The sequence below is a fragment of the Pseudonaja textilis genome, chromosome Z (assembly GCF_049901715.1).
Source record: "Pseudonaja textilis isolate UNSWEBS1 chromosome Z, rPseTex1.2, whole genome shotgun sequence".
In the NCBI taxonomy this organism is placed as follows: Eukaryota; Metazoa; Chordata; class Lepidosauria; order Squamata; family Elapidae; genus Pseudonaja; species Pseudonaja textilis.
This window is the reverse complement of record NC_142008.1, coordinates 41,334,886-41,362,740: the sequence shown is the minus strand read 5'-3', so window position 1 is coordinate 41,362,740 and position 27,855 is coordinate 41,334,886. Positions and strand designations below refer to the sequence as shown.

At 40.7% G+C, this 27,855-nt stretch overlaps 1 protein-coding gene across 4 annotated transcripts in view; it reads right to left on the bottom strand.

Annotated features, from left to right (window-relative positions):
• Positions 1-27,855, bottom strand: part of PLCL2 (phospholipase C like 2) — a 233,764-nt gene that overhangs the window by 54,539 nt on the left and 151,370 nt on the right. For all 4 annotated transcript variants that reach the window (XM_087917668.1, XM_026708206.2, XM_087917670.1 and 1 more), the window contains exon 3: positions 509-2,995. In XM_087917668.1, the coding sequence (XP_087773794.1) occupies positions 509-2,995 (2,487 nt within the window). The remainder of the gene's footprint in view (positions 1-508; positions 2,996-27,855) is intronic.

Here is a 27,855-nt window from a genome sequence, read left to right as displayed (position 1 = left end):
TTGGAAAATTGCCCAAGGATACTATCTGGCAACAATTTTTATACTGAAGGACTGACATTTAATTATTGACTGAATGTTAAGTTACAATTAAAAGCTTGTTCTCACCACTATGTATTCCAAGTTTACATAAGTGCTATTTACTGAAGAGGTAGTATATCCTCAGTAAAAATACTCAATTTTAAAATAAAAATAACCTGCCCACGTTTAATTTTTTTTGTATGTTATTTATTAGATTTTTGTCCCACCTATATTATAAATAATTCAACATGATGAACATACCTAATACTCCTGCTTCTTATTTTCCTCACAATTAAAACTGTAAGGTAGGTTGATCTGAAAAAGACTGCCTGGCCCAAAGTCACCCTACTAAGGAAATTCATCAGGTAACCTAAATATTCCTTTATAAACTATTATTATTCCTACAAACTAATATTCTTCTTAAATTCTGGATTCATAATTAAGTGCATATGGAAAAATATTGTGTATGAAAGAACATGAAAAGTCATACCTGCATATTTTCTCTCAAATCTGTGGCATCCCGAATGGGCTGAAGAGCATTCTTGAATACTTCATCAATACTTTTAATCCACAAAGTCCTCATACAGGCATATTCCCTGGATTTCTTGCTTTTTCTAACAGAAAGTCCCCGTTTATGAGGTTTCCCTCCACCTCTTCGATTAGTGATAGCAACATGAACAAACAAGAAAGCATATGCTAGAGCTTCTCCTGTTAGAGACTGAAGCGGGACATGACGATAACCTGGTTGTAAACATTCAAAAGGAATTGTGTACTGTCCAATGAATTCATCTCCAATGTAATCATCATCTAACACAACAAAGCGTACCATAGCAAGTTCAGGTAGGTTAATCTGAAATTCAAAACTCTCATCAAAAATAGGATTGTCTCCATTTTGGTGGACAGTTTTTGTTCTTTGTTCTGCACAGTCTGCTGGAATCCCATGGATTTCTACATACACATAAGGATCTACTACATCACCTTTGGCACCTGAACCTTTTGGCTTTGGAAAATTCTGCCCACTAATAATCTTAACATGAAGAAGCTGAGGTGATACACCAGGCACTGAGTCCTTTGTATTTGCACTAAAGAAAGATACTTCCTCCCGCATGATAGCGGGTCGCAGCACATAGCCACAATTGCCATTTTGTCGAAACCAGCCAATGTTGAGGTCCATCATTAATCCAGGTGTCTGAAAGTTCATTGCTACAATTTGACAGCCACATTTCCAGAAATCCTGTGGGTTCATGTTACTAGAATCAATCCTCATAGGGCTTGGGAAAACCCTTGCAAGAAAGCGTTTATTATAATTCACAAAGTCTCCAGGATGTTCATTGGCATATTTGGTGGCAAGCACTTCATTAAAGGAGCAAATTTCCCAGTATTTCTGAAGTTGAAATGAAACCTGAAAATCTTTGAACTGAACTGATTTACATATGCTTACCAGTTCTGATAGTTCTTTACAAAGCTGAAACCGTTTCACTGGGACAACATTCTGTGGTTCCACTGTCTCTTTTCCCATTCGCTGTGACATTTCTGCTCCTTCATCTTCATCTGTAACATCTCCCTCTAGCCCAGAGCAATTAGACGATAACTTCTTGGCTTTAATTAGTATTTTTCCTTTAAGAAATTCAGGAGATGGCAGGTAAGACTCCTCTGTATTTGGAGGATTCACATATAATTTATCCTCCAGAATCTTCTTCATATGCTGGACCATCACATTCTGTTGCTTGAGAGAACAATGATTTTCCAAACACAAAATAAGAGGATATTCCGAAGCGAAAAATGCATATGTGTTAATTATGTCAATTACACTACGGAAAACGATTTGTGAAGTCATTGTGTGACCAGTATAAATTACAGGCTCATTGTCAGGACCATCCCAGACATCCAACTCAACACTGCGGCATCCCATTTTTAGAGCCCGAATGTAGCCAGTGATATCAGATGGCCCTCGAAATTGATCTTCTATCAAGTATGTATTGTGAGAAGAGTTTATGAAATAATGAGATAAAGTCTGGTTCATGTCCTGGCACACCTTTTTGTGCTCTGGATCAAATATATGACATTCTGGGGAGGTAAGATAATTTGTAAAACCATCTATGGAGAGCCAGCCTCTTTCTTGACCTTCTTTAGATAGTTCGTATTTGTGAATAATATCAAGGCTAGTCTTCTCTGTGACATGAGCCATACCCTGTTCTGCTTCTAAAAACATCATAAGGTCCTTGGTATCAAGAAATTCTTTATTACTAGAAAACTGAACTAGTAAGAAATAGATCTCAGGACGAGTGCAAAGCTCATGGAAAACTTCAACAAATTCAATCTTCGTGATTTCTGTATCAGGCTTGTCTTTTGATCGCTGCAGTTCTTTGAATTTTAATTCAATTTTATTTGTTTTTAAACCAGGATTTAAATTTTTTATAAACTTCACAGCTGTATCCAAGGATATCCGCCCCATATGATCTATATCTGTTTCATTAAACATTTGGGAGACCCATGAGGTACGCATTTTATCTTGCCTACTTTCTAGCATGTCCAGTGTATGTTTTCCATAAGATATCAAATACCTTAGGCCAGTAACCCAAATATTTGCAACATCTGCAGAGTTTGCAACCAGATCAAGAGATTCATAATTGTCTCCATAAATAATAGAAAATGCACAATCTTCTGAAATTTGGTCAGAAATTCCATTGCTACGAAAAATGTCTGTATTTTTCCCTATTCTCACTTCTTTGACTGATTTGATGTCAATCTTTGCTTTTTCAGAATCCTTCTTTGAAGGTTCCCATCTTAGTGACTGCATATCTGCATCTAAAAGAAAATATCGATTGTATATCCTAGAGTTGGATCGAACTTTTCTGAGTTCTGAACCTTCAACCATAGCATTAATACAGTCACTTGCACTACTTATCTTCTTCTCAGTAGGCATGCTGCTGAACGAGACTGTTTTTTTCCGTTCCCTTTTTTGTTTTGTGCCATCCTGGAAATAGAGAAGAGAGAAAATATAAAATTACATGGAAAGATTATAGAAGGGGACAACCTGCAGAAGGATGGATGGATTCAATTACAGTAGCAATGAGGACATCATTGGAAGATTTAAAAGTTCAGGTTACAGATAGTTTGTAACAACTTGATGGTATATAATCCATCAATTAATCAAATCAACATAATATTGTACATGGATAATCAGCAACATCTTTCCATAAACTAAGCCAGGTGAAATGTCCTACTAATATCCTACTAATGTAATGTCCTAAAATGATAATAGAATGAAGAATTATAATTTTCTTCAAGAGTAAAAATAAATTCTGGTAATAGAACTGAAAATAAGTGTTCTTCTCAAGCTGCAAATAAGACAGAGGTTAAAAGAGGTTAAAAAACCACATTAAAAAATGGAGCAATTTCCTGACCTTTCTAGAGAGCAAATATGGAAACAAGATAGAGAAGCAATATGAGAACTCCATTTCATTTTCCAAGCCTTGAGTAACTTTGAGCTAATCACTGTATACCAGTACAAGTATATCACAGCGTACCACTATGCATACCAATATAATAATTGAGAGTCAGGTATAATGCTGCCCTAGAAACCAGGAGATTGGGTTCTTAGGCTTGAAGATGAATTGAGTAACTGAGCCAATTATTGTCTTTTAACTCAATCTATCTCAAAAAGCTATTGTGGAGCATACAGAAGGTAGGAATATTAGGCATGTTCACCAACTTCAGTTGACCAAATATATAAAAAGGGAAGAAAAATATTTTTCATCAAAAGAGAAATAGTGAGTATATAATAAAAATACATTTTTAGAGACAAGTTTTGTGCAGTGATTAAGAGTCAGATTGTGACTCTGAGTCCTCCGTGAAACAATAAAATCGCTTGTGTGACTTTAGGACCTGTCACTCAGTCTCAGCCCAACCAACTTCAAAGTTTTTGTCTCAGACAATAACATATTTAATAACTGTTGCAACCTACAGAATTAAAGAACAGTAGGACTTTTTTTAAATGAAGAAAATATTTCATAATAATAATAATCATTTTGACAGAAATTCATAGAAGTAATGCTCAAAAACATTCATTGAAGTAATATTCAACAAAACTACACATGGATTCAGAATAATATGATTTAAAATGACAATATAGTACAATACAGTACTTGAGACAATAAGAGATATGGAATATCAGACTATATATTTGAAATAATAACAAATAGAACACATAGAATGATAAAAAAACAATCATTCTAAAGATCATATAGCCTACTAAAAGCCAGGAACATTATCTTCAGAGTGTAAATCAAACTTTCTAATAAATATCAGTGGTGTTTAACATAAAATTAATTTTGGTGCATGCTGATCTGCCATTGCGTTTTTTCCTTTCAAAAAGTTTTTAAATTTGATTTTTAAAATATTTTATTATTAAAAAATATTTTATCTAACTTTAATTATAGTGTGCCCTTTTTATACTAACCTATGCTTTATTGTCATACTTGTGGTTGTGAACAGATGTCATTTTTTCCCCTGAGTAGTTTTATTTGTTCCTCCTACTAGAAAAGTCACCAAATTACTTTCAGCTGTCATAGCCAGTGAAGCAGTGACCTTGATGGAAGGGAAGATCAGTTACCAAGGCAATGAGCAGGTAAACATTGTAGAAACTCAGGTGAGGTAGTAATATGAAAACATTTCAGACAGGGACACACTCCTGAATTTACATGAAGATAGAAGAGGAAGGAAGAGAAGCTTTTTCAGACTTGCATAGCTCTCATGACATTGTTAATCTTAATAAAAGTAGTTTTAGGCACATGTGGTATCTGTTTCATGGGATAGTCTATCTTGCATAGCTAATATTGCCTTAAATAAAAACTATTTTAACTTTCTGATTCCATTAGTGAATAATTGTATTCCATTATTTAAAATCCCCTATACTGCATCTAGATCAGTGGTCACCAACCAGTGGGCCGCAGCCTACTGGTGGTCCCTGAGAAAATTTTGGTGGTCTGCAGAGAAATGTCACCACCAGAGCACCCCCCAAAGAAATTAATCCAGGCTGCAAGGAACATAAGTCTGCCCCACTAACATGGGAACCCTCCCCGCCCACTCACTCCTTACCTGGCAAATTTGCCAGCTAAGTTGCTATTTTTCCTTTCTCCCCCTCGCCCCGACCATCAGCTGTTCTGCTGTGCCAGGAGATTTAGATTAGCTAGAAAGCAGGAAATCGTTGGATTTCTTGCTTTCTAGCTAATCTTTAGATCTTCGGCTCTGCTTTTAAGCAGAGCCAAACCTCTATTAGGATTGAAGATTCTATTATTCAGTGCAGACTCAGATAGCCGATGGCAGAAACACAGATCTCCAAGTGAATCTGTGATTCTGTGAGCAACTCAATCTGCCTGTCTGCTTTGTCTGATTTTGGGTAAAAGTTGCTCTCTTTTTTTAATAAAAATAATTCAATATTTACATACATGGTGTGTTGTGAGTTAATTTTGTGAGTCTGCTTGCAAGCAAATTTTATGTGACACACTCAGGTAGTCGATGGCAGAAAAATAGATCTCTGAATCTGTGATTCTGTAAGCAACTCAATATGCCTGCCTGATTTGGGGTAAAAGTTGCTCTTTAATAAAAAAAATCAATACTTACATAAATATTTATAATATTTACATACAAGCCATGCCCAGCCAGTCACATGACCACCAAGTCATACCCACAAATAATGCCACGCCCAAGAACAGATTGTTAAGAAATTTGAATCCCACCCTTGCTTCTGTGTTTGTGTGTGTGGGACAGAGGGAAAAAGAGAGAGAGGTTAGATCAGATCTGTGTCTTTCTCCCACCAACATCACCAAGCCACCATCAGTAAAATTCATATTAGTGGTCCCCGGGATTTAAAATTATGAGTTTGGTGGTTCCCGAGGTCCAAAAAGTTTGGCAACCCCTGGTCTAGATTACATCTTTGTTGTTATAGTCCATCACAAAGTAAAATTTTACTTATTTACATTTGTGTTCATTGAACTCTTTTCTATATTCATTCAACAGCTCCACATTTAAAAGGTAAATTTCAAAATTTTACATCTCTTTTATTAATTAGTTTGCTATTTTGTTTTTATCATCCAGGTTTTATTTGTTGTATTTTGTTACCTGTACTCACTAATTGCATAAATTTGTTGTAAGTCAGGCTCCAGACACGCCACAACACATGCTGGAGACCGACAATGTCAGGCAGCGGGAACTGCTATTTACCTTACCAAGTTCACCCCAGCCGCCCCTATGGAGAGACTAGGATGATGTCATCAGGAGGCGACAGGGAGACTGCAGCTGATGGTCACGCTGACTATGGAGGGACTAGAATGATGTCATCAGGAAGTAACAGGGAGATTGCAGCAGGCTGGGAATAGGTGGCAGTTATTGAATCCAGGACTGAAGAAGAGACGAGCAGTGGCTGACATTTGGAGAATGGCCGTGGTGGTGGGTAATCTGGGCACAATCATGGGATAATAAGGAAGGATAGTAAGCACACAGGTGAAGGGAGCTGCAGATAGGAGGATGTTAGTATAACAAAGGACCGGATGTTAGGCAGCCTAGATGAGTGGGAGGGGCGGAACGAGGGTATTTAAAGCGCTGAGAGGCAGTGGCTCTCAGCACTGGCTTTATTTGGAAATATCCTTACTCGCTGTTGCATTGTTTTGGTTGCTGGAATAAAGCGAAGATTACTCCAAACTGTGCGTCCTGGATGCATTTTCCAGGTGGGAGACAAAGACACCAGAGGCAGCTGAGAGAACTTTTATAGATATTTTAGAAATGACATATTACACAAATTACATTTGTCCCTTATTAGGACCAAAAATTGATGAAAAAATAATTTTATGGTTACATAATAAGCCATAAATAAGAAGAATTGAATTGAATTCTTTATTGTCATTGTACATATATAGATAGTATACATACAATGAAATTCACATAACACCCAGATGGGTGTATTGGTATTGGGTGAATGAGGTGCATGTAAAAATGTTATGGGTTTAAATTCTATATTGGCCTTGAATATGGCAGAAGCAAAAATAACTAGCATGGTTCAAAATAAAATATAAATCAATTATTCTCCATATTATAAAAACAAATATGAATGGAAGTAACATCAGAGTATAAGAGGCTAAAAGGAGGCCTGTCCCTTCTACAGAAGCACAACTTAATAAAAAAACTCTAATGATAGTCAAATTAATTGATGTTATTATTAGAAAAAAACATTTTTGAGAGCCAGCAGTGTCTAATAAAAGTTAAACAAGGAGACTCAAGGTCTAGTTATTCCACCATTAGGAACAGAAGCCAGCTGGGTGACCCTTGGCCAGTCAATTTCTAAAACCAAATCAGTATCAGAGCCTTTGAGAAGCCACCTGAAAAGTCAAGTCCCCTTGTTGCATCATATATTGATAATTTTGTCTAAGAACAGGATGAGTTTAGCACAAAATAAGCAGAATCTGCAAGTAAGCAAGGCAAATGCACAGAAATAAAACACTGCTGCAAAATATTTGTTTATTAAATTTATTGGGCAAGTTTATATCATACCTTTCCTCCAGGAGTTTGAGAAAGCAAACAAAGCATTTAAATACATGAGAATATATGCAGTTTACTGCCAGAATTCATGAGATCCTGTCATCATCCATGGGATTCTATGAGGATCCCATTAAGCATTATTCATGGGATCACCACTCTCAGGACTCAAAACAGGATTTATACATACAACCAAAAGTATAGGTCCAGTATGTATAAAAGACAAATGAAACAATCAACATCTTCAACGAGACAGAAGAAAACAGAGCACAAGCACATCCCATGATTGTACAGAAATTTCAAAGATGGTTGTTAAATACCTTTTTAAAAAGCCATTGTAACTTCACCCGGTCATTAAACACCCCCGTCTTTAAACAAAATTACTTGTATTGTATAAACAAATTAGATGTTTAACTGTTTTCATCTTATTGTAAATAAAGCTTTGGGAAAGAAAATATTATAAGACTTACTAAGTAATAATTTATAATGACATTTGCTCCATTTGTGTTAAGTAGATCATTTTTCTCCCATGAGCTGTTCAGAGCATCCAGTGATGGGAGGTGCTTCAGTCTCTTCTAGGAAGGCTGGGCTTAAACCTGAGGACGCTCCTCCTCCTCCACGAGACTCCTCCTTAACGTCTCCAGTTTTAGCTCAGCCTTTCTTCAGACAGGTTGTGTTATTGTTTTCCTGGTCGGAACAGAACACTGCCGATTTAAGCTGATTTATTTCTTAGGTCAGGTACCATAGTTTCTGTCACCAACTACCCCCCACCCCTGGGAACCTCCAAAAGTCATTTCACTTTTTTACAAGCGCTCCAGCCTCCCAAGGCTAAAGCATCATAAACACAGGTTATCTTTCTGATCTGCCCTGAGGCTAAAAGCCTCCGATTTCAGAGCCGCAGCCTTAAACTTCTCAACAAGGAGGCTTATCTCTCCAATCTCCCAGCCGGCTGAATAAACGCTCCGTCTCCTTAAGGGTCAAAGCCTCAATTTAAACAGTGCAGCCTTTTTCCTTTTATTACGAGGCTTTCCCCGCAGAACACTCAAACATTAGGGCACATCAAGAAGTGGCTAAATTAATCGCCACTGCAGAGTTTTCCACAGACACTACCTTCAATGTAGTTAAATTTTCCTCTAGGGCCGTTGCTTCCCAAATTGCAGCTAGAAAGTTACTTTGGCTCAGGCGCTGGCAGGCAGACGTCAAGCACAAGTGGCGGCTTGCCTCAGCTACCACCTCGGAGAACAAATTATTTGGCAGTGCGCTTGAACCTCTCCTAATTGAAACCAGAACCAAAGAGAAAATTCCTCCCTCTCTTTTTTGTCAATCAGAGTCCAGATCACCACAGCCCTTCTGTAGGGGTTCCTTTTGCCCCTTCTATCAACCCTACTATCCAAGATTTCAAAGACAGCCTGGATTCAGATGACAGATAGAACTGAACCTGGGAACAGATATAGAAGGGGACTCCATCCTAGGAGACAATTTCGCGGAACAGGATCTAAGCCCTTCCGCAGGTCCAAGTAACGACCACAATGAGATTCCCATTGGCGGTTGCCTAAAAATGTTTGCCGACCAATGGGACTCTTCTATCACTGACGCATGGGTCAGGAACACAGTGGTCTGGCACTGGAGTTCAGCTCCACCCCCCCTGGATTTTTTTTATGAAGTCCCCAATTTCCAGGGACGCAGAAAAAAAGGTTTCTCATGGACACAGCCATAGCACATCTACTAGAGATCCGGGCCATACAACCTCTTTGTGGTCCTTAACAGTTTGGGGGGATGGAGGGCAACCCTGGACTTAAAACATCTAAACCAATTTTTAGTTTACCAAAAATTTAAAATGGCGACTCTCCAATCCAACTTACTTAACAACAGAAAAAACGATGTCCTTACCTCCACAGACCTCACAGAAGCTTACTTACATATCCTAATTAGGCCCTCACATTTCAAATTCCTTTGTTTCTGTTACAACTTCCATTATGAATATATTGTTCTTCTATTTGGCCTAGCTTCAGCTCCCAGAACTTTTACAAAGGTCTTGGCTGCTTTGGCAGCATCACTCAGAGATAGGTCCATCCGACTTCAATGCTACTTGGATGACATTCTTATTCTGGCATCTTCCATCAATCAAGCAAATTTGAACATTCACACTACACCTGTAACCCTACAACAACATGGGTTCTCAATCAATTGGTCGAAAAGTCATTTAACACCTACTAGACTCATTCACCTTGGCACCATCATTGACACCCTGGAAGGCAGTGTTTTCCTCTCCCCTGACAGACAAGAAAGTATCTGAGATTTGGCTCAACAGATCAGAACTCTTAGGAAAGTACAACTATGTCTCCTTTCTAAATTGCTCGGAAAAATGATTTCTTGTATTTCTATTATCCCTTGGGCCCGGTTCCATGAAAAAACCCTGCAATGGTTCCTGTTGCCATACCAACACGCTGGGAGAGATGACACCAAGACTTGCGTAAAAGTTCCATCAACCATCCTCAGGTCTCGACGATGGTGGACATGACCCGAAATCAATAAGGGCTGCCTTTTCAATGATCCACACAGGTCCATTGTTACAACACTTCCAATCATATACAGCGCAAGGCCTTTGGACGGATTCAGAGAAAGCACACAATATCAACTGGCTAGAACTGAGAGTGGTGTACTTGGCACTCTGACAATTCCTCCCGCATCTCCATTGCAAACACGTGCTCGTCTTAACAGACAACATACCTACAAAGGCCCATATCAACAAACAAGGGGGTACTCATTCCAATCTACTAATGAGGGAAGCAGAAAGACTATTCTGTGGGTTAAAATCCATCTTCTTTCTCTAAAGGCAGAGCACATATCTGGAGTAGCAAATGTACAAGCGGATTGGCTCAGTAGAGCCACGTTTAAACCAATCAGTGGCGTCTGGACCCCAAGATTTTTCTGGAAACTACTCAGAGGTTGGGCCAACTGGTTGTCAACCTGTTTGCCTCCCCACTCAATGCACAGCTTCCCCAATTTATTTCTTGTTACCCATTGCAAGGAGCAGAGATGTGAACGCTCTCAGATGTCACTGGCCCACCCTATTGCTATATACCTTTCCTCCCCTCCCGTGATACCCAAATTGATTCAGAAGTTGCTTTCAATCATGTTCAAACTCCCTCCTAGTGCCTTCTCCCTGCCCGTCCTAGTCCTTACATTAGATGAGGATGTGGATGTTTAGGGAATCTTTGAACTCCACAGCCATTCACTGAGAAAGCCACTTATGGAAAGGAGGGGAAAGGAGAGAAGCAACAGCAGTAATGGCATTTTTCAGTAAATCTTGGTGAAGATGTCTAGCAGGAGAGTGTGCCACTGTTATAAAAGAAGCCAAAAGAGAAAGAATGCACTTGTGATGCCATCTACACTTGAGGCTAAAGTCAAAAAACAGTGGGCCTCCAATTCCTAGGCTCATTTTCTAGGACTATCCAGATAGGCAGTCCCATTATGGCACTTGCTTACCCTGTTCATGGCAGGACCCAGTTTGTGCTTCAGGTGCAAGAGTTTCATGAGACAATGCAATACTCAAAGCCACAAACCTCCATACTTCTCTGTTAATTAAAGGGATAATCACTAAGTGCCAATTGCAATTTCTCTCTCTGACATAATGCATTTACATCACATTTTTAATTTTTTTCCATTAAAAATAATCTGAAATTCTTTTTATAAGAGGGAAGTATGTGTCAAATTAACAAAAACCCTTCCCATACATTTGTTGCTTGGTGTATCAGGGACAAAAAGATAGAAGGAATGCTTATCAAATTTGCAAATGGCACATAACTGAAGTTAGCTAATATTCCCAATATGTTAGAGAAAAGAACTGAAAGTAATAAAATGAAAATTGATGGAGATATAAAATTAATTTAGGAAACAAAATTCTAATAATGTAAATACTACAGGCTTGATTGCATTACTGGCAAAATGGTTTCAGAATAGAAGATGACCACAAGCTGAAGATGAGCCAGTGGTATGCTGATACTGCAAACAGAAAACAAGAAGCAGAAAGCCTCAACAAAAAATCTATTAAGGAGGAAATTCACCGAATATTTAAAGGACTGACACGCAGAAGACCTTTCTTGTTCCCAAAGTTATTAGAAATCAGGATCTGAATAAATGCTGGAAAGAAGCAATTACCTAGTGAAACATTATGCTTATGTTCAGCTAGAGACTAGACTGCCATTTGTATGACATACATTATTTTGGATTCTGCATGAAGTATAGAGAAGTGATACTCAGTGGATTAAATAACATTTTCCAACTCCATATTCTATTGTGGTATTTTACTATTTCAAAAGTAACCTAAAACATGATGCATATCAAACATTTTAGTAGTTCTAGAAAAAACAGATAATAGAGGAAACTATGGTATTTTTTCTCAAATAATGTAACATATTTTCTATCCATTTCAAATCATTAATAATTTATTGATAGAAATTAAACTAGCAACATTTTCTGGGGAAAAGGGGGGATTTTATGACAACTGGTTATAAAGTAATTGATCATTATAGCAATATATCAAATAATTTCCTAGGAAAATGTGCTGTACTCTCCATATCTAAATCATGTTGATAATCCCTGGTGAGATCAGAGTGCAAGTGCTGAGTTTAAGTGTGTTTAAGAACACCTCTGAATGGGAAGCCAGTCACAAAATATAAAAAGACTTAAATCTTAACCAAGCAGAAACTAAAATCACATACCAATATGCACAGACACATCAAAGTACCAAACCTAAACAATGGACACTACTTTTTTTTCTGTCACTTGTGTGTTGGTACGTTCATAAACATACACATTTAATATATTTCTGGCAGTCAAGCTGCAGCCTTTTTTTTTAACCCATTCATATCTAATGCATTTTTCCAATAGGAATCTACAAAAAAACAGAAGTGGCTCACTTTTCAGGTTATCAGGGAGTGGCAACAGGAAACATCTTTTGTTTCTGCGTAGTCTGTGATATTTATTACTAACTACACACTGTATAAGTAAATGCCACCATTCATGTGGTCTCAGAGCAAGCAGAGTTTGATTCAGCTCAGGGGTGTCAAACTCGATTTCTTGGAGGGCTGGATTAGCATTTTAGTGCTCTTCTGCGGGCCAGCAGCAGGGGTGGCGTGAGGGCAGGATGGATGCCTCCTGCAGCCTCCTGCCAGCCAAAACAGGGTTAAAACAGGCCCCAATACTGCAGGGACAAGGGAGGAATATGGGGGAGAAATAGGTGGAGGACCTGTTGCAGCATCCTTATGGTTGGTCTTAGGGGCAAACAACTGCATAACTTTGGAACTGGGTCATAAGTAGTTCATAAGCGATCACTCATAATGAATCAAGGACTACCTGAATTTCATTGCAATATTGGTGGTATCTTCTGTTTTCATTACTGCTTTCATTTATACATATAAAAGTGAAGATATATCTTTTAGATTTCAGTAATCTATTACTTCATTTGGAACTAAAATAAAAAATGCCATAAAATAAATTCACTCAATAAATGTTTAATTAATGTCTAAACAACTATCTCTATAAAGAGTGCAAAAAATAAATATAAGCATTAAGAAATGTTCCTCATATGTTCTAGCTAGCTTTTTTCTCATTGCTTCAGTTCCAGAACCTTGTCATTTCTAATGAAAAATGGTAGAGAAATTAAAGGATTAATATGTGCTTTAACTTGCTTTAATTTAAATTTGAAGAGTATGCTAATGAGCTGTGACAGAATTCCAAATAAATTGGATTGAAAAATATGAAAAAATCTGGTGGATATTTCTGGCCAAGTAAAAAGCTTTATGACAAATATGTGGCCATTTGCTTGATTATAGAATTATTATTAGGTAAACGTATTTTTGACACACATACAAAGAGGTTTGTTGCCATTATTGTTGAAGTATATATGTTGAGGGATTATAAAATTATTTTTTAAAACACCATCCAGCAAATTCCCAATTCATGATGGATTTAAAATTCTATCTAAAGAAAATTCAGAATTTTCCAATTTTCCACATTCTTCCCAAAGGCTAGGTTAATAAAACATTATGGCAAAACATTCACAAAATAAAAACTTTAAAATCTTGACTATCCTTTCACTTCTTAACAGTATCTACAAATTAGGAAAGTTAACACATAGATAATTCCATAATTTCATGTCTTATGTTTTTCCCCAATATTCTTACTAACTTACACATTTATTTTTACAGATTTTTATTCAGAAATGCAATATGCAATTACACTTTTAGTAAAATAGAGTAATTAAATAAATTTCAAATACATTAGGATATTTTTTGTAAGTTTCATTTTAAAGCTACCAGAAAAATTAAGAGAATACCTACTTTATGAAATAAAGTATAAAGAAATTCTTAACTGAAGTGCTTCTGAATGCAAATGTGTATCTCTGGCATGATGCGTTGGCAATTTTTCTGTCTAGCTAATATAATAATTTTCAAATTTTCTAGCAACAGGAGACATGGTTCCAAAAGGGTGAAATTGAATGCCAAGAGCTCTTTCTCGCATTACTTTATTCTGAAATAGGAATATGAATATAATATGACTCTCCAAGTAGCCTTCCATCTATGAATTAATCAGATATGATCTCGCTTAGCTGCCTGATGAAATTAGACAGATCTATTTGGTTCAGAATAACAACAGATGCCTACATAAAATAAGTAATTTTTGTATACCAAAAAACTTTTAACCCAGCAATTTATCAAATTAAGAGACTCTTTCTAAAAATATCTCTTTCCTTCAAAAAGGATAATTAGCCATTGGAAGGCTAGAAAGGATTAATAATCTGATTTTTTAAAAAGGCTTTCTTAATCCCATCTCCATTGGGGTGTATGTGGATGAATCCCTCTGAATGATAGCAAAGTATAATGATTTATCTTCATTTTGTTAAACTATGAATCTATAATATCTGCTATGAACAATATTCCAGAAGCAATATACATGCCATTTACTCTTCTTAATTGATGAGAACAGTATTACGGATGTTAAAATTATTATTAGGTAATTTATTTTGTGTTTTTAGGATACGTTTTGCCAACCATCTGGCATATTTTAAACCAGATACAGTATAATATTCAAACATTGTGTAGACAATTTTGTGTTGCCATCATTTTCTGGTAAGATTTAATATTAGAAAAAAATGTGAACTTTGAAAAAAACTACAAAAGCCTTCTAAGACATGTTTAATAAAAATAAGTTTAAATATACAGATAGAAGAGAATATTTGTAGCTCAGGACTGAATTGGGGTCCTTGGTGTTTTCTGATCTTGGTTATTTTCTTGCAGACATCTCATTACCAAACTAGGTAATATCATCTTATGTATTTTATTATAAAAAATCGATTATTTATTTTGGGCCTTCTAATCGGTGTTGACTCCTGGTATACCTGAAGTAATTCCTATAGATTTCTTGAAAGTTATTGAAGGTGATTTACAATTATCTTCTTCCTCGGGCTATCAGAGAATGGACCCAAATCACCCAGGTGTACCTAACGTGGGTATAGAATTCATATTTTCCCTATTTCAAACATCATGCCTTGACTACTATTCCAAACTTGACCTCTTTACTTCTTTTTTTAAGTCAGCCAGAAATACGTATGTCTTGGGATAGAAAATAAAGTGAGGGGGAGCTATCTATATAAGATATAGGGTAACTTCTACCAATGCCCATTCTCCTCCATGCTGCATTGAGAGCCCAGGATGGGACATACCAAAGCTTGCATGTCCACGGGTGGGTCCTCGTCCGGCTCATCACACTGACTGTTGAACCACTCGTTGAAGCACCTGTCTGCCGAAGGCTGCAGTTGCCGAGGCAAAGACATCCAGATGGTAGTATCTGATGAAAGGAGATGGAGATGTCCACGTGGCCACACAACAGATCTCCTCCAAGGGTGCTTGGGTCGCCCAGGCAGCCAAAGTGGCCGTGGTTCTGGTAGAGTGCACCGTCAGACCTCGAGGAACCGGAAGGGCCGCAACTTTGTAGGCCTGCTCAATGCAAGATCTGACCCACCTGCTAATAGTAGTAGAAGAGGCCTTGTGCCCCAAGTGAGAAGGGAAAAGGAAACAAAATGGCTTCAGACTTCCTGAAGGAGGAAGTGCACTTAATGTATATTCTAAGAGCCCTACCTACGTCTAGCGCGTGCCACTGCTGCTCTAAGTCATGGTGCGGGAGGGAGAAGAAGCCAGGCAACATAATGTCCTGGGACCTGTGAAACAGGTGTTAACCCTTGGAATAAATGAGGGGTCCAGACTGAGGACAACCCTATCATCGTGAAAGGAACAAAGGTCCTGTCTGATGGAAACGGGGAACACTACCTTCAGAGTCAGGAAACGGAGAGACAATGTTCTAAGGGGTTCAAAAGGGGGCTTTGTAAGGGCATAAAGGACCACATGAAGATCCCAGGAAGGATACCTGTGAATCACCGGAGAGTGCAGGTTGGAAGCCCCTTTCGAAAACCTCCTGACTGAAGGGTGATGGGATAAGGAAGGAAGCGAACCCCATGAAAGAACCAACGAGAGGGCCTCAACCTGCCTGTGTAAGGTGTTGGGGGCCAAATCTTTCTCCAGATCAAGCTGAAGGAATCTAAGAACCTCTGCCAACTGGGCTAAAGTGGGAGAGAGAGACCCTCCCTAAGGCACCATCGGGAAGGGCCTTCCAGGTGGCATCATAGATGCGCCTTGTGGGAGGTTTGCGAGATGCCAGGATAATGATGATGACCTTTCAGGAAGATCAGCCACCTCTAGCCGCTGTCGCTCAAGTGCCACATGGTCAGCTTGAGCTACTGGCTCCGGGTGGAGCAGAATCCCCTGAAGGGAGATTAGATGGGCTGGGATCTTCCAAGGAGAAGCCACCGACAGGTTGACCAGGTCCACAAACCAGGGCGTCCTTGGCCCATAGGGTGCCAGGAGGAGGAGCTCCGCTGTTCCCCCAACATCTTCCGAATTACTGCCGGAATGATGGAAGCAGGGGAAAGGCATAGAGGAGACTTTTGGGCCATCTGCATCGAAGGGCATTGGTTCCGTCCGCTCCCTGGCAAGGAAACCTGGTGAAGAATCTGGTGACCTGGGCAATTTGAGGAGTGGAGAAGATCCACCTCCGGTGTTCCGAATCTGAGGGAAAGGTCCCTGAATAGAGAAGGAGGAATAGACCATTCTGGCTGGTCGACTAGGCTCCTGCTGAGCCAAACCATAGAGCCTCTCGCATGAGGGCTCTGGACCTCGTCCCCCCCGCAGGTGATATGAGCCATGGCAGCCATGTTGTCCATAAGGACTAGAACATGAGAGCCGGTCACTGAGTGCCTGAAATGCTTGAGAGCTAGAAAAATGGCTCTGAGCTCTAGCCAACTTATGGGAAGGGCCTGCTCTGACCTGGACCAAGGTCCTGAGCTATCTGGCCCTGCATATGGGAACCCCAACCCAGGAGGCTGGCATCGGTGGTTATCACTAGCCTGTCTGGGTCCCTGAACAGGAGTCCCTTCCAGATTGATGGGGAACGCCACCAATTGAGAGATCTCTGGATTTGCGGCAGGAGTGGGACCCTGATGGATGAGTGTTTGGTTCCTGTTCGTTGGTAGGGAAGCAGGAACCATTAGAGTGGACAGGAGTGGAAAAATCTGTGGCTCTGGAGATATGACAGGGTAATTTGCCGATCCTGATGGGCTGCATGGATGAAGGAGGACAGAATCAAAATGTTGTCCAAGTAGCATTGGATCCTCACTGGAACAGAAAGCAGAGATGGCATCAATGCTGCCAGAACCTTCGTGAAGACCTTTGAAGCCGATAAGAGGCCGAAGGGAAGTGCTCGATAGGTAATAGGTATTCTGATAACAGAAATGGAAAACTGGCAATGATGAGGCCAAATGTGGATGTGGAGGTAAGCCTCCATGAGATCAGTGGAAATCACCCTCCCAAACGCTCTCTAAAGTAGAATGCAGAGTTTGCATTTTAAATAGCTTGTATTTTACAAATTGGTTGAGAAATTTTAGATCCAGGATGGTTCGCTACCACCCCTGAGGCTTTGGGAACAATGAAAGGTGAGAATAAAGCCCACGTCTCCATTGAGAGGGGGGAACAGGTCTGAATAGCTCGGATTTCAAGAAGGAGTTGAATGGCCTGATTCATGAGGTTTTGCCTTGAAATGTCCCAAGACAGGACAGATTAAAAAAAAATGGGGGTGTACATTAGGAAGTCCAATTGTAATCCTGACCTAATAGTGCTGAGCACGCAGGCATCCACTGTTGACTCCTCCCATTTGGAGGCAAAGAAGGCTAGGCGACTTCCGATGGGTGGGGAGAGCGAGGGATTACTTAGAGCGACGGCAGGAATGACCCCCATCCTCCCGAAAGGGCTGTTTACAAGTATAAGGAGCTGGGCGATAGTCGGCTCTCTTCCCAGAGAAAGAGAGAATTTTATGTTTATCTCTGGTTTCGATAAGGTTCCAGAGCATCACCAAAAAGCTTATCGCCCGCGAATGGAACTGAAACCAGCTTCCATTTATGGCGTGACTCCCCCTGCCAATTTCTGAGCCATAAGTCTTCTTGCTGCTACTGAAGATGCCATGGCCCTAGATGCAAATTTGACGGAATTGAGAGTGGCATCTGCAGTGAATTCTGCCACTGTGATAATCTTATTAAGGCCTTGGTGAGACTGAAGGTCAGATATAGGCATATCTCCAGATATCTAATCTGGAGTTGGTGCAGCCACCGTATGGATGCCCATGTGAGAATGCCAGAAAATGGAAACGAGGCCAGAACCAGAATGTCAACAGAAGGCACTGCCATGGAATTGTCCAGGGCTGCGCTGACGTTGTAGAAATGCTTATCCAGAGAAGATGGGTGAGGACCTGCCGAAGGCGAAGCGCACTGTTCCTTGACCATGTCCAGGAACAAAGTGGGAGAAGGCAAAACCCCTGCATGCACTACAGGCTTGGAGAAGAATGAGTCTCCCTGGCTAGAGGGAATTCCTTGTGGCTCGGAAGCCACTTCCTCTGGCGACAGCTTGGCAGTGACCAAGGCCATGCTGAGTAATGGCCTGAAGAGAGAAGGATTGAAGACCAATACAGAGGATGTCTGCTCTGGGCGAGAGTCCTCTTCCTCTGAAAGATTTTGGTCAAAGGTCTTGCCCTCTTCACATTCTGAACGAGAGGAGTAACCGTGTTCAGATGGTGAAGCCCTTTCCTCCTCATCAACCTCCTCCCATCCTGGTAGAGAAGAATGGACCGTGAGGTTCTGGGGCCTGTGTAAATCAAGGTGATGAGGCAACTTATAGATTGAGAAGGGAAAAGGGCCTGAACCCTTTCTGGAGGTCAAAGGATTTGCTTGAAGCCTTCAGCCAATCCCTGCCTAATGGCCAAAGAGACAACATCTTGGATATCTCCTGGTCTATGCTCAAAGGTAGGGGCAGAAGGCCGAAGGCCCGCTGCTGAGGGAGTGAAGGTGGCTTCAGGCCTAGATTGAGAAGAGGTTCGAGGCCTGGAGGGAGGGGGAGGAGCATAGGGCCCAGACGCCTGTCAGAAATAAGGCCCAGATCTGCTTAGATCCTGAGGATCATTGTACTGCAAAAGCCTCAGGAGACCAGGATGGAGGATGGAAAGGCTCAGAGATAACTTCTCCTCCCCTGGGAGGGCTTGGCTGGGGCCCACAGGTATCACCTGAAACCTGCTGTAGTTGCCCTCCCTTCTGTTGAATAGTTCTGTTGAAATGCCTCTCTAGGGCTGCATGTCTGCGCTTTTCTGCCCTCAACTCAGCCTGAGTTGCCTTCTTAGGGGCTAGAGCCTTAGCTCTGATTTTAGCAGCCACCTCCCTCTGGACTGATTGGGTGCGTTGCCTGCAACTTTTTCTCTTATTGGTTTAAGAGACTGTTCCATGGGGGGACTCTGCCTGACCCTTATCTTGCTCCATTTGAAGAATAAAGGCTCTTACAATGGAAAGAAACTATTGATAATTTTTTTGCATTAAGCCCCTTAGGGTATAAATTGGCCCCCGGGCTTACAAAATGGCCACTCACCTTGTGGTGGAAGGCTTCAATCCAAGATGGCCACTGACTATGGGAAACGGGCTCCGAGATCAAAGAATTTCTCCTTAGGCTATAAAGAGCCCCGAGTGAAGTCAGCAAAGGAAAGGGCAGCCTCTGGCCACACGATCAGCTGGCTGATGCTGGTATTGTTTTGCCGATTGCTTTTTACGACTGCTCAAACCGCAGGCGTGGGGGAGGTCTACAGATGCTGCCCAACTTGCCTGAACAGCACTCTGGCAACGCTGCTCCCAACGCTGCAGGAGAGAGAGAACCCTGCTCTCCTGGAAGAGTAGCTGCCCAGATCCTAGGGGCTGCTTGAAATGAGGAAAAACAGTACTGAAGATTGCTGGTGAGTGTTATCTAACAGAAGCTTTCAGAGACACAGCTACTGACTGAAAGGAGCTGAGTCAAAAGCTGGGGTCTCTTCCGGGGGCTGGATTTTATATCTTAGTACAGGACACAGCTAAATGATGCCATAGGAAGGAGTCAACCCATCCAGGGCTCTTGATGCAACATGGAGAATAAAAGATAGTAATAAAATTGAATTTGGGTTAAAAATAGTTCAAAATGGGGAACAGAATGAGACAGAGATGCATTAGTCTGCATACATTTAAAGTATATAGCATGTATACCAATGGGGTAATTATTAAATGATAATGGCTGGTATTAAGATTGAAAGTCAGAGCATTAATATTTCAGATATGATGACTCCAGTTTGTTAGCAAACATAAAACTGAATAAACTTTAGAAGAGCTTATTATGGGATTATAAAATGAAAAATCCAGAAACTTGTTAAGCTTAATATCAACCAGCATGCTTCATTAACACAGTTGTCAACCCAGAAGAAAAAGATGGTAGATTGTTATGCTTTCTTTGGCTCAGGAATAGATAAAAATGGCTAATGTGCTGCAGAATTAAAGAAAAAAATATTCTAAGGAAAGGGGTTATAATGAAAATATAATTTCATAAAAATAATGAAAAATGATATTTACTCATAAAACTGCAGTAGTTAAACCAATGGTCTTTCGAGTGGTATATAGCTTTGAAAATTGGATATTGAGAAAAAGAAATTAGGGGCCTACGAACTATAGATAAGAATACAATTACCAGAATTACCACAAATCAATCTATCTTGGATAAATAAAGATTGAGGAAGTATTCATCAAGCAGAAATTAATATACTTAGATGAGTGTAAGTGGGTATTAGGTAAAAACTGTTTTATGTTGCAAATATTCAGGAAATGGAAAAAGGAAATGACAATTGATAGCTTCCTGGATATATAAGATTATATTTTACCTTTCCAAATAAGATTCTGGAAATATTCTTGGGAAAACTATGAAGTTTTTTTATTAATAAAGTCAGTAAAAATAGCAAGTATTTGAGAATTCAAAAGTTAATTCAAAAGTTCAATCTTGACAGTATTTTATAAGCAAGACATACTTCCAGATTAAAAGAAAAAATAAAATTATGTTGTTACACATCGTTAAATTATTTTATTTTAAAGTTTTTCTTTCTTTTTTTGCCACATTTTCAACATAAATGTGTCATCTTAAGAAACCAAGCTAATAAGTACAGTCCTTTAAAGGATTCTCTTGGAGTGTCTACTTTTATTGCATAAACATTGTGCAATATGTTTTGTGAAATCTATCATCATTGGAGTAAATTATATTCAGAATTGAAGAACTAAATTACAGCAGTTTTTTAACATAATAAAAAGCCAAAAATGTTTGAAGAGCTGCAAAATCTAATTAAAACTTTTAACATATCAAAAATATTTATACCTACTGCTGAGCTTCATAAATCTAGTAACATTATTTTAATGCTACAATGATAGACGAGTATTTGCTCCTTTTAATCATTCCTATAACCTCAATGCTATTTTCAATAATTTAAAATAACATATCAAGTCCCTGCAATAGGATAAATAGATGGATGGATAGATTGTTATGAAAGGAGTTGCCTAGATTCAAGTAAGAAAAATATATTCATCAACTGAATTGTTATATAATTTAGTATTTTATCAAAAGTTAATGTTAATTATGGCTATGTAGGAAAATATTAAGCAGCAATGAATATGATTATGCAAATGAATATGCCCAAAATCATAACTGTAAAAGCAGCAATGAATTTTAGTAATTTCTGTTCAGCAATGTCTATGTCCATTCCCCACCATCCAGTCAGAGCTGAAGAAGCTCCTTGGATATGAAGTGAAATGTCTTCAAAGAAAAACTAGAAAGTCCAGTCATTCTTTTTAGTTCTTCTCTGAAAATGAGTTTTCATCCACTCCTTGCACATTATTTTATGTAAGATATTTGTATTGTAGCAAATCTTTTTTCATCATATGATCACTTTGTCTTAATTTCAGATTCTATTCATGGATTTCCTAACCCTAACCCTAAAAACTATTTCTGTGTACAAATTTAACATGTCTAATTTTAGGATGATAAAGAGGCAGCATTCATAAAGCTGGTTGGCAAGTCATGATTAGCCAAGAGCCAATTTTACAACTGCTGTAAGATAAAATGTTTCTCCCATGAACTGTTCAGAGCATCCGGTATTGGGAAGTGCTTCACTCTTCCTAGTCAGGCTGGGCTTAATTATTAGGATGCTCCTCCTCCTCCACACAGGACTCCTCCCTAGCGTCCCCCAGTTTTAGCTCAGCCTTCATAGAGACAGGCAGCTTTTACTTTGGCCGGAATAGAAGCTAAGACTGTTAGAATTAGGACTTTCAGGTTTGAATTTCTAAATTGCATTTGGGAGACTCCACTCGTCTTCTAGGAGCTTCTGCAATCTGACAGTCTGTTGTATCACTAGAATTGTCAGAGCTCAACAGCAACTTGGAGGGACTGCGAGCCTCCGAATTTAAATTGAGGTGGCAGCCGCCAAGGGCACTTATCTGCTGATCGCTCTTGGGCCGCTCCGAACAATGGGCACACAGACGACAGCTGAGACTCCCTCCCCCCCAGAGAATACAGGCAAAGGTATAAATGTTTCTGGCCCCTTCCAGCCTCACGACCTCACACTGGTCATCAGAAATTGTTTTATTGTGTGAGCACGCCACGTAGTAACCAGGCGCCATTTTAAACAGACCGCGTGGCGTTTTTCCTATTACAGCCTATGAGAGGTTTTTCCCTGCGAGGTTTCCCTTCCTGGGGACCAGGGAACTGACAACCTCACCCCCAATTATATCTGGGGATTAAAATGTGCTGGCTATCCTCACAGCATTCCTACAGTCAGCACTAGAGGTGCAGGTCAGATGTTATAGGAAACTTAGTCTGGAGAGCTGTTCTCAAGTTAATTATAAATTGGTCATAAGTTAGATGACAATTTGTTTAATGACATTAAAAAAACAAATAAGAATAATATAATAAAATATTTTAAAATCAAATACCAATAGGGTTAATTAAAAAAATAAAAAAATAGGGAGCTCTTTATATTTGATAGGATCCACTGCCCCTTCAGGAAGCAGGCTCCTAGGTGCGCCAACCACCTTGCATCAAAGTCTCATTTCTATAAAAGTTGACAGTATCACTACCATAGCAGGGGGCCACAGCTCAAGGGCTAGAACAGTATCCAAGGGCTGGGACAAATCCATGGACCTCAAGAAGCCCTCAAGGGCAGAGGAAATAGATGCCCAGAGATGCCATCAGGCTATAGAAAAGCAAGTAAAGAAACAAACCAGGGAAACTGAACAAGCCACATCTGTCCAGATTCTGTCCAGTACGGCTCAGGCCCCCAGCCCCCCCATCTCCTCCCCTGGACTTGTCCACTCAATCTAGGCATAGCATTGCTAGACAGGCTCCTTTCCAGCTCCCAATGGCTGAACGCACTTAACACAGAGCACCAGAGACAACATTTACTCCCACGGCGGCTGGCCTGCGTCAGGAAGAGGATCTCCCTGAGGAAGTCCCCGCCACAATGAGAACGTGGATGGAGCTGGCAATACAAAAGGGCACTGCGGCATGAATACAACAATCAACACGGGCCAGGTGACATTCCACAGCTTCGGACTGCAGGTCTCTATTGGAACCATCTTCATCTATGATGGATCAGCATTTCCCTCAGGTATCTCCCCAAGGGGAGTTTCCCACCCTTCCAGTTAGAATCCCACTGGTTTCCAAGAACAGGGGGACCAAGAAGAACAGGTGGATCAAATAGAGGAGGGGTCAATACAGAATATTGACCAGGAGTTATCAGAGGCGGACCCATTGGAAAGGGGTATGTCTGATGACGAAGGTGTCATGCTCGACCAACCTGTTTTTACAGGACTGTTCCACCCACAATTATTCAAGTCCCTGTTATTCAAGGCTAAGAACACCGCACGCCTTGACACATCTAACCCTTCTCCACTAACTACAGGGCCTCAAGACGAGTCAGAAGATTTAATTTTCTCCCAACCCATCCATGAAGCAGACGTGATACCCATCCCTCATGTTTTCGGACTTAATCCAATGCCAATGGGCCTCCTCAGTGTCATATCCCGCTTCAACAGGATATGGTAAGAAATTTTATAATCTGGCTCCCAATTTTTCAAATTCTTTAAACACTCCTGAAGTAGACGACCCGATAGTGGCCCTAGCATCCTCCTCCACCATTCCCACCGAGGCGGAGGAGGCTCTGAAACTTGAGGAAAAAAGGGCAGAACTAGCTCTCCACAGAGCACACATGTCAGACACATGGGCCATTAGAGTGGCTATGGCCACATCCTTTTTACACAATCTTCGCCACCTGAGGGATGTAATTCCAGCTTTCAATATCCGAGCACATCAGGACATTGCCAAAATAATTGCAGCGGCAGAGTTTTCTGCAGATGCAACTTTCAACGCCATCAAATTCTCTTCAAGGGCTATTGCATCTCAAATTTCAGCGAGGAGGTTATTATGGCTTAGACGCTGTCAAGCGGACACCAAACGTAAGTGCCTGAGCCCCTGTTTCAGAAGAGAAATTGTTTGGCAGTGCCCTTGACCCCCTCCTAATTGAAACAAGGTCCAAGAAAAAGATACTTCCCTCTCTTTTTCAGAAGTCAGAAAGCAGAACTCCCCAGACATTTCAGAGGGGCTGTTTTCATCCCTTTTATCAGGGACCCTACTATTCAAGATCACAGAGGGCGCCAGGAGTCAGACAAGGGCTGCAGCAGGACAGAATCGAATTTGCAGATAGGTATAGAGAGGGAGGACAGACCAGAAGACAGTTCCGTGGAGTGGGAAACAGGTCCTTTTGCCGCCCTAAGTAGGAACGTGAGGAAGTACCCATTGGGGGCCATTTAAAATTATTTGCCAACCAATGGCAGGCCTCTACACCTGACTCTTGGGTCAGAGACACTATTAGATTTGGTTTGGCTCTGGAGTTCTAATCCACCTCCCCTGTACTTTTTTATGAAATGCCCACTTTCTAGGGATTCCGAGAAAAGAACCCTTATGCAAACTGCCATTGCCCATCTTCTGGAGATCCAGACCATTCAACTTCCACTGGAACAACAAGGTCAGGGGTTTTACTCACAACTTTTTGTAGTCCCAAAGAGTTCGGGGATGGAGGGCAATTTTAGGCTTAAAATGCCTTAATCTATTCCTAGTTTATCGTAAATTTAAAATGACCACCTCACAATCCATTCTTCTTAGTATCGGACAGGGTGATGTTTTAACATCTATTGATCCCACAGAAGCATATTTACAATCAGGCCTTCTCACAGTTAATTTCTCAGATTTTGCTATAACAACCTCCACTATGAGTACATTACTATCCCATTTGATTTGGCTTCTGCGCCTCAAACCTTTACCAAGGTCTTAGCAGCCCTAGTCGCTTCCCTCGGAGACAGACCAATCCGACTACAAATCTTGATGACATTCTAATCCTGTCATCATCCATTTCAAAGGCCCATATGGATACTCAAATTACACTAAGGACCCTTCAATATCATGAGTTTTCTATAAACTGGGGGAAAAGCCATTTATGTCCTTCGACTAGATTAACTCACCTAGGGGCTATTGTAGATACCATAGAACGCAAGGTCTTCCTTTCCCCAGACAGGCAGGAAAGTATCAGAGGATTGGCCCTGGAGATCAGAACCCTTAGAAGAGTACCCCTAGTACTCCTGTCTAAACTATTGGGGAAAATGATTTCCTGTATCTCCATTATATCTTGGGCCCGATTCCATGCCAAACCTCTGCAATGATTTCTGTTGCCATACCAACGCTCCGGAAGGGACAATTCCACGATTCAAGTCACAGTTCCACCGGATGTTTTGAGATCCCTTCGCTGGTGGACAGTTCCCACAGTCAACAAGGGTTGTCCTTTCAAGGACCCACAGAGATCAACTGTCACAACAGATGCAAGCCTGATCGGATGGGGAGCTCACTACCACTCCCAGTGGGCCGAAAACAACCTACTCTCCCTCAGAGCAGAACATATATCGGGATTGTGAAACGTCCAGGAGGACTCGCTCAGCAGGGCCACAGTCAACCAGTCAGAGTGGTGTCTGCATCTGAATATCTTTCAGGAAGCAGTACAGAAGTTTGGCCAGCTGGTAATTGATCTTTTTGCCTCCCCTCTCAATTCCCAGCTACCGCACTTCAGCTTGTGATACCCATCGTAAGTGGTGGAGGACATCAATGCCCTCTGCTGTCATTGGCCTCCAGGACGGCTTTATGCCTTTCCACCTCTCCCAGTAATCCCCAAGTTGATCCAGAAGCTTCTGGAGGAGGGCAAATTGTTGTTGGTGACACTGCACTGGCCCAGACAAACATGGTTCACAGAGTTAAGGGACCTGTCAACAGAACAGCCGTGGAGAATCCCACCGTCCATGGTCTCCCTCTCTCAAGGTCCAGTTCACCACCCAGACCCACAATGGCTCAATCTAGCCATATGGAGATTGAGTGAAGATGTCTGAGAAACGAGGAAATTTCCAATGATGTCATCGACACCATACAAGTGGCTAGATGCCCTTCGACAAATTGGATATACGCCGCCACCTGGTTCATTTTTTGTCATTGGTGTGTTAGGTCTCACGTAGATCCCACCTCTCCATCAGTAGCACAGCTGTTGGATTTTTTTTTGCAGGAGGGCCTGAACAAGAGCTTATCACCAAATACCCCAGGGAGACAAGTGGCGGCTCTAGTATTTTATGATCAGAACAGATGCAACCTTCACTCTGAAAATAAATTTGGCATTCCACAGAGCTCAGGACCTGGTGCTCCCAAATTTTTGTCTGGCCCCATCTCATAGACTCGACACCAATGGCATTGTCTGGATGTAAGATGGGCTCTACGCATATACTTAGAACGAACAGCAGCCTCTCGAAAAACAGAGGTCCTCTTCGTGTCTTTTCAGCCTAATATCTTGGGCACAAAGTTTCCTTGTCAACTATTGGCAGGTGGTTGAAGGCTACAGTAGCTGAATCATACAAATCTCATTCACTACCAGCACCCAAGGGCATAACTGCTCATTCTACCAGAAACACGGCAACATCTGCAACATGGGCCACGCAAGCGCGAATAGAGATTTGTAGAGTGGCAACTTGGGCTTCTTCATCGCCCTTCATTAGAAACTATAAAATTGATGTTTTTGCCTCCGCTCCGGCTTCATTTGGTAGGAGGGTCTTACGAGTCCATAGGGACTAGAAGCGGGCGTCAAGCCAGACGGAGTCCCTCCCTTAGGACTGTCCAAGCTTTGGTATGTCCCACTACTGAATGCTCTGAACAGTTTATGGGAAAAGGGGTGTTGGTACTTACCTGATCTGCCCGTTCTCTTTGAGATGTGAAGAGCATCCAGCCCCACCCAAGTTCCATCTGGTGGGGGTTCTATTCCAGCCAAAGGTCTAGATAGGGTGAAGTATAGAAGGGTTCGTAACTTCGACCTTGCCAAAACTGGGGGATGCTAGAGAGGAGTCCCATGGAGGAGGAGGAGCATCCTAATAATTAAGCCCAGCCTGACTAGGAAGAGACGGAAGCACTTCCCACTACTGGATGCTCTTCACAGCTCAAAGAGAATGGGTGTATCAGGTAAGCACCAATTCCCTTTTTGCTATTAGTATTTTATCCAGAAATATGACACATGCTATAGGATTAGTTTTCAACAAATTTCATCAATAATCCTGGGTCAAGGCACCAAGAATATTTGGAGAGAAAATTGCAATAACTGCAGCTAAATTGTGATACAATTTTGTATTAAACATTTTATGAGACAATATGTTGTTCAACTCTTATATATATGAGATTATATATATGATTATCTACACCATTTTAAATTTCTGTCGGATGTTGAAATATTTTTTTTATA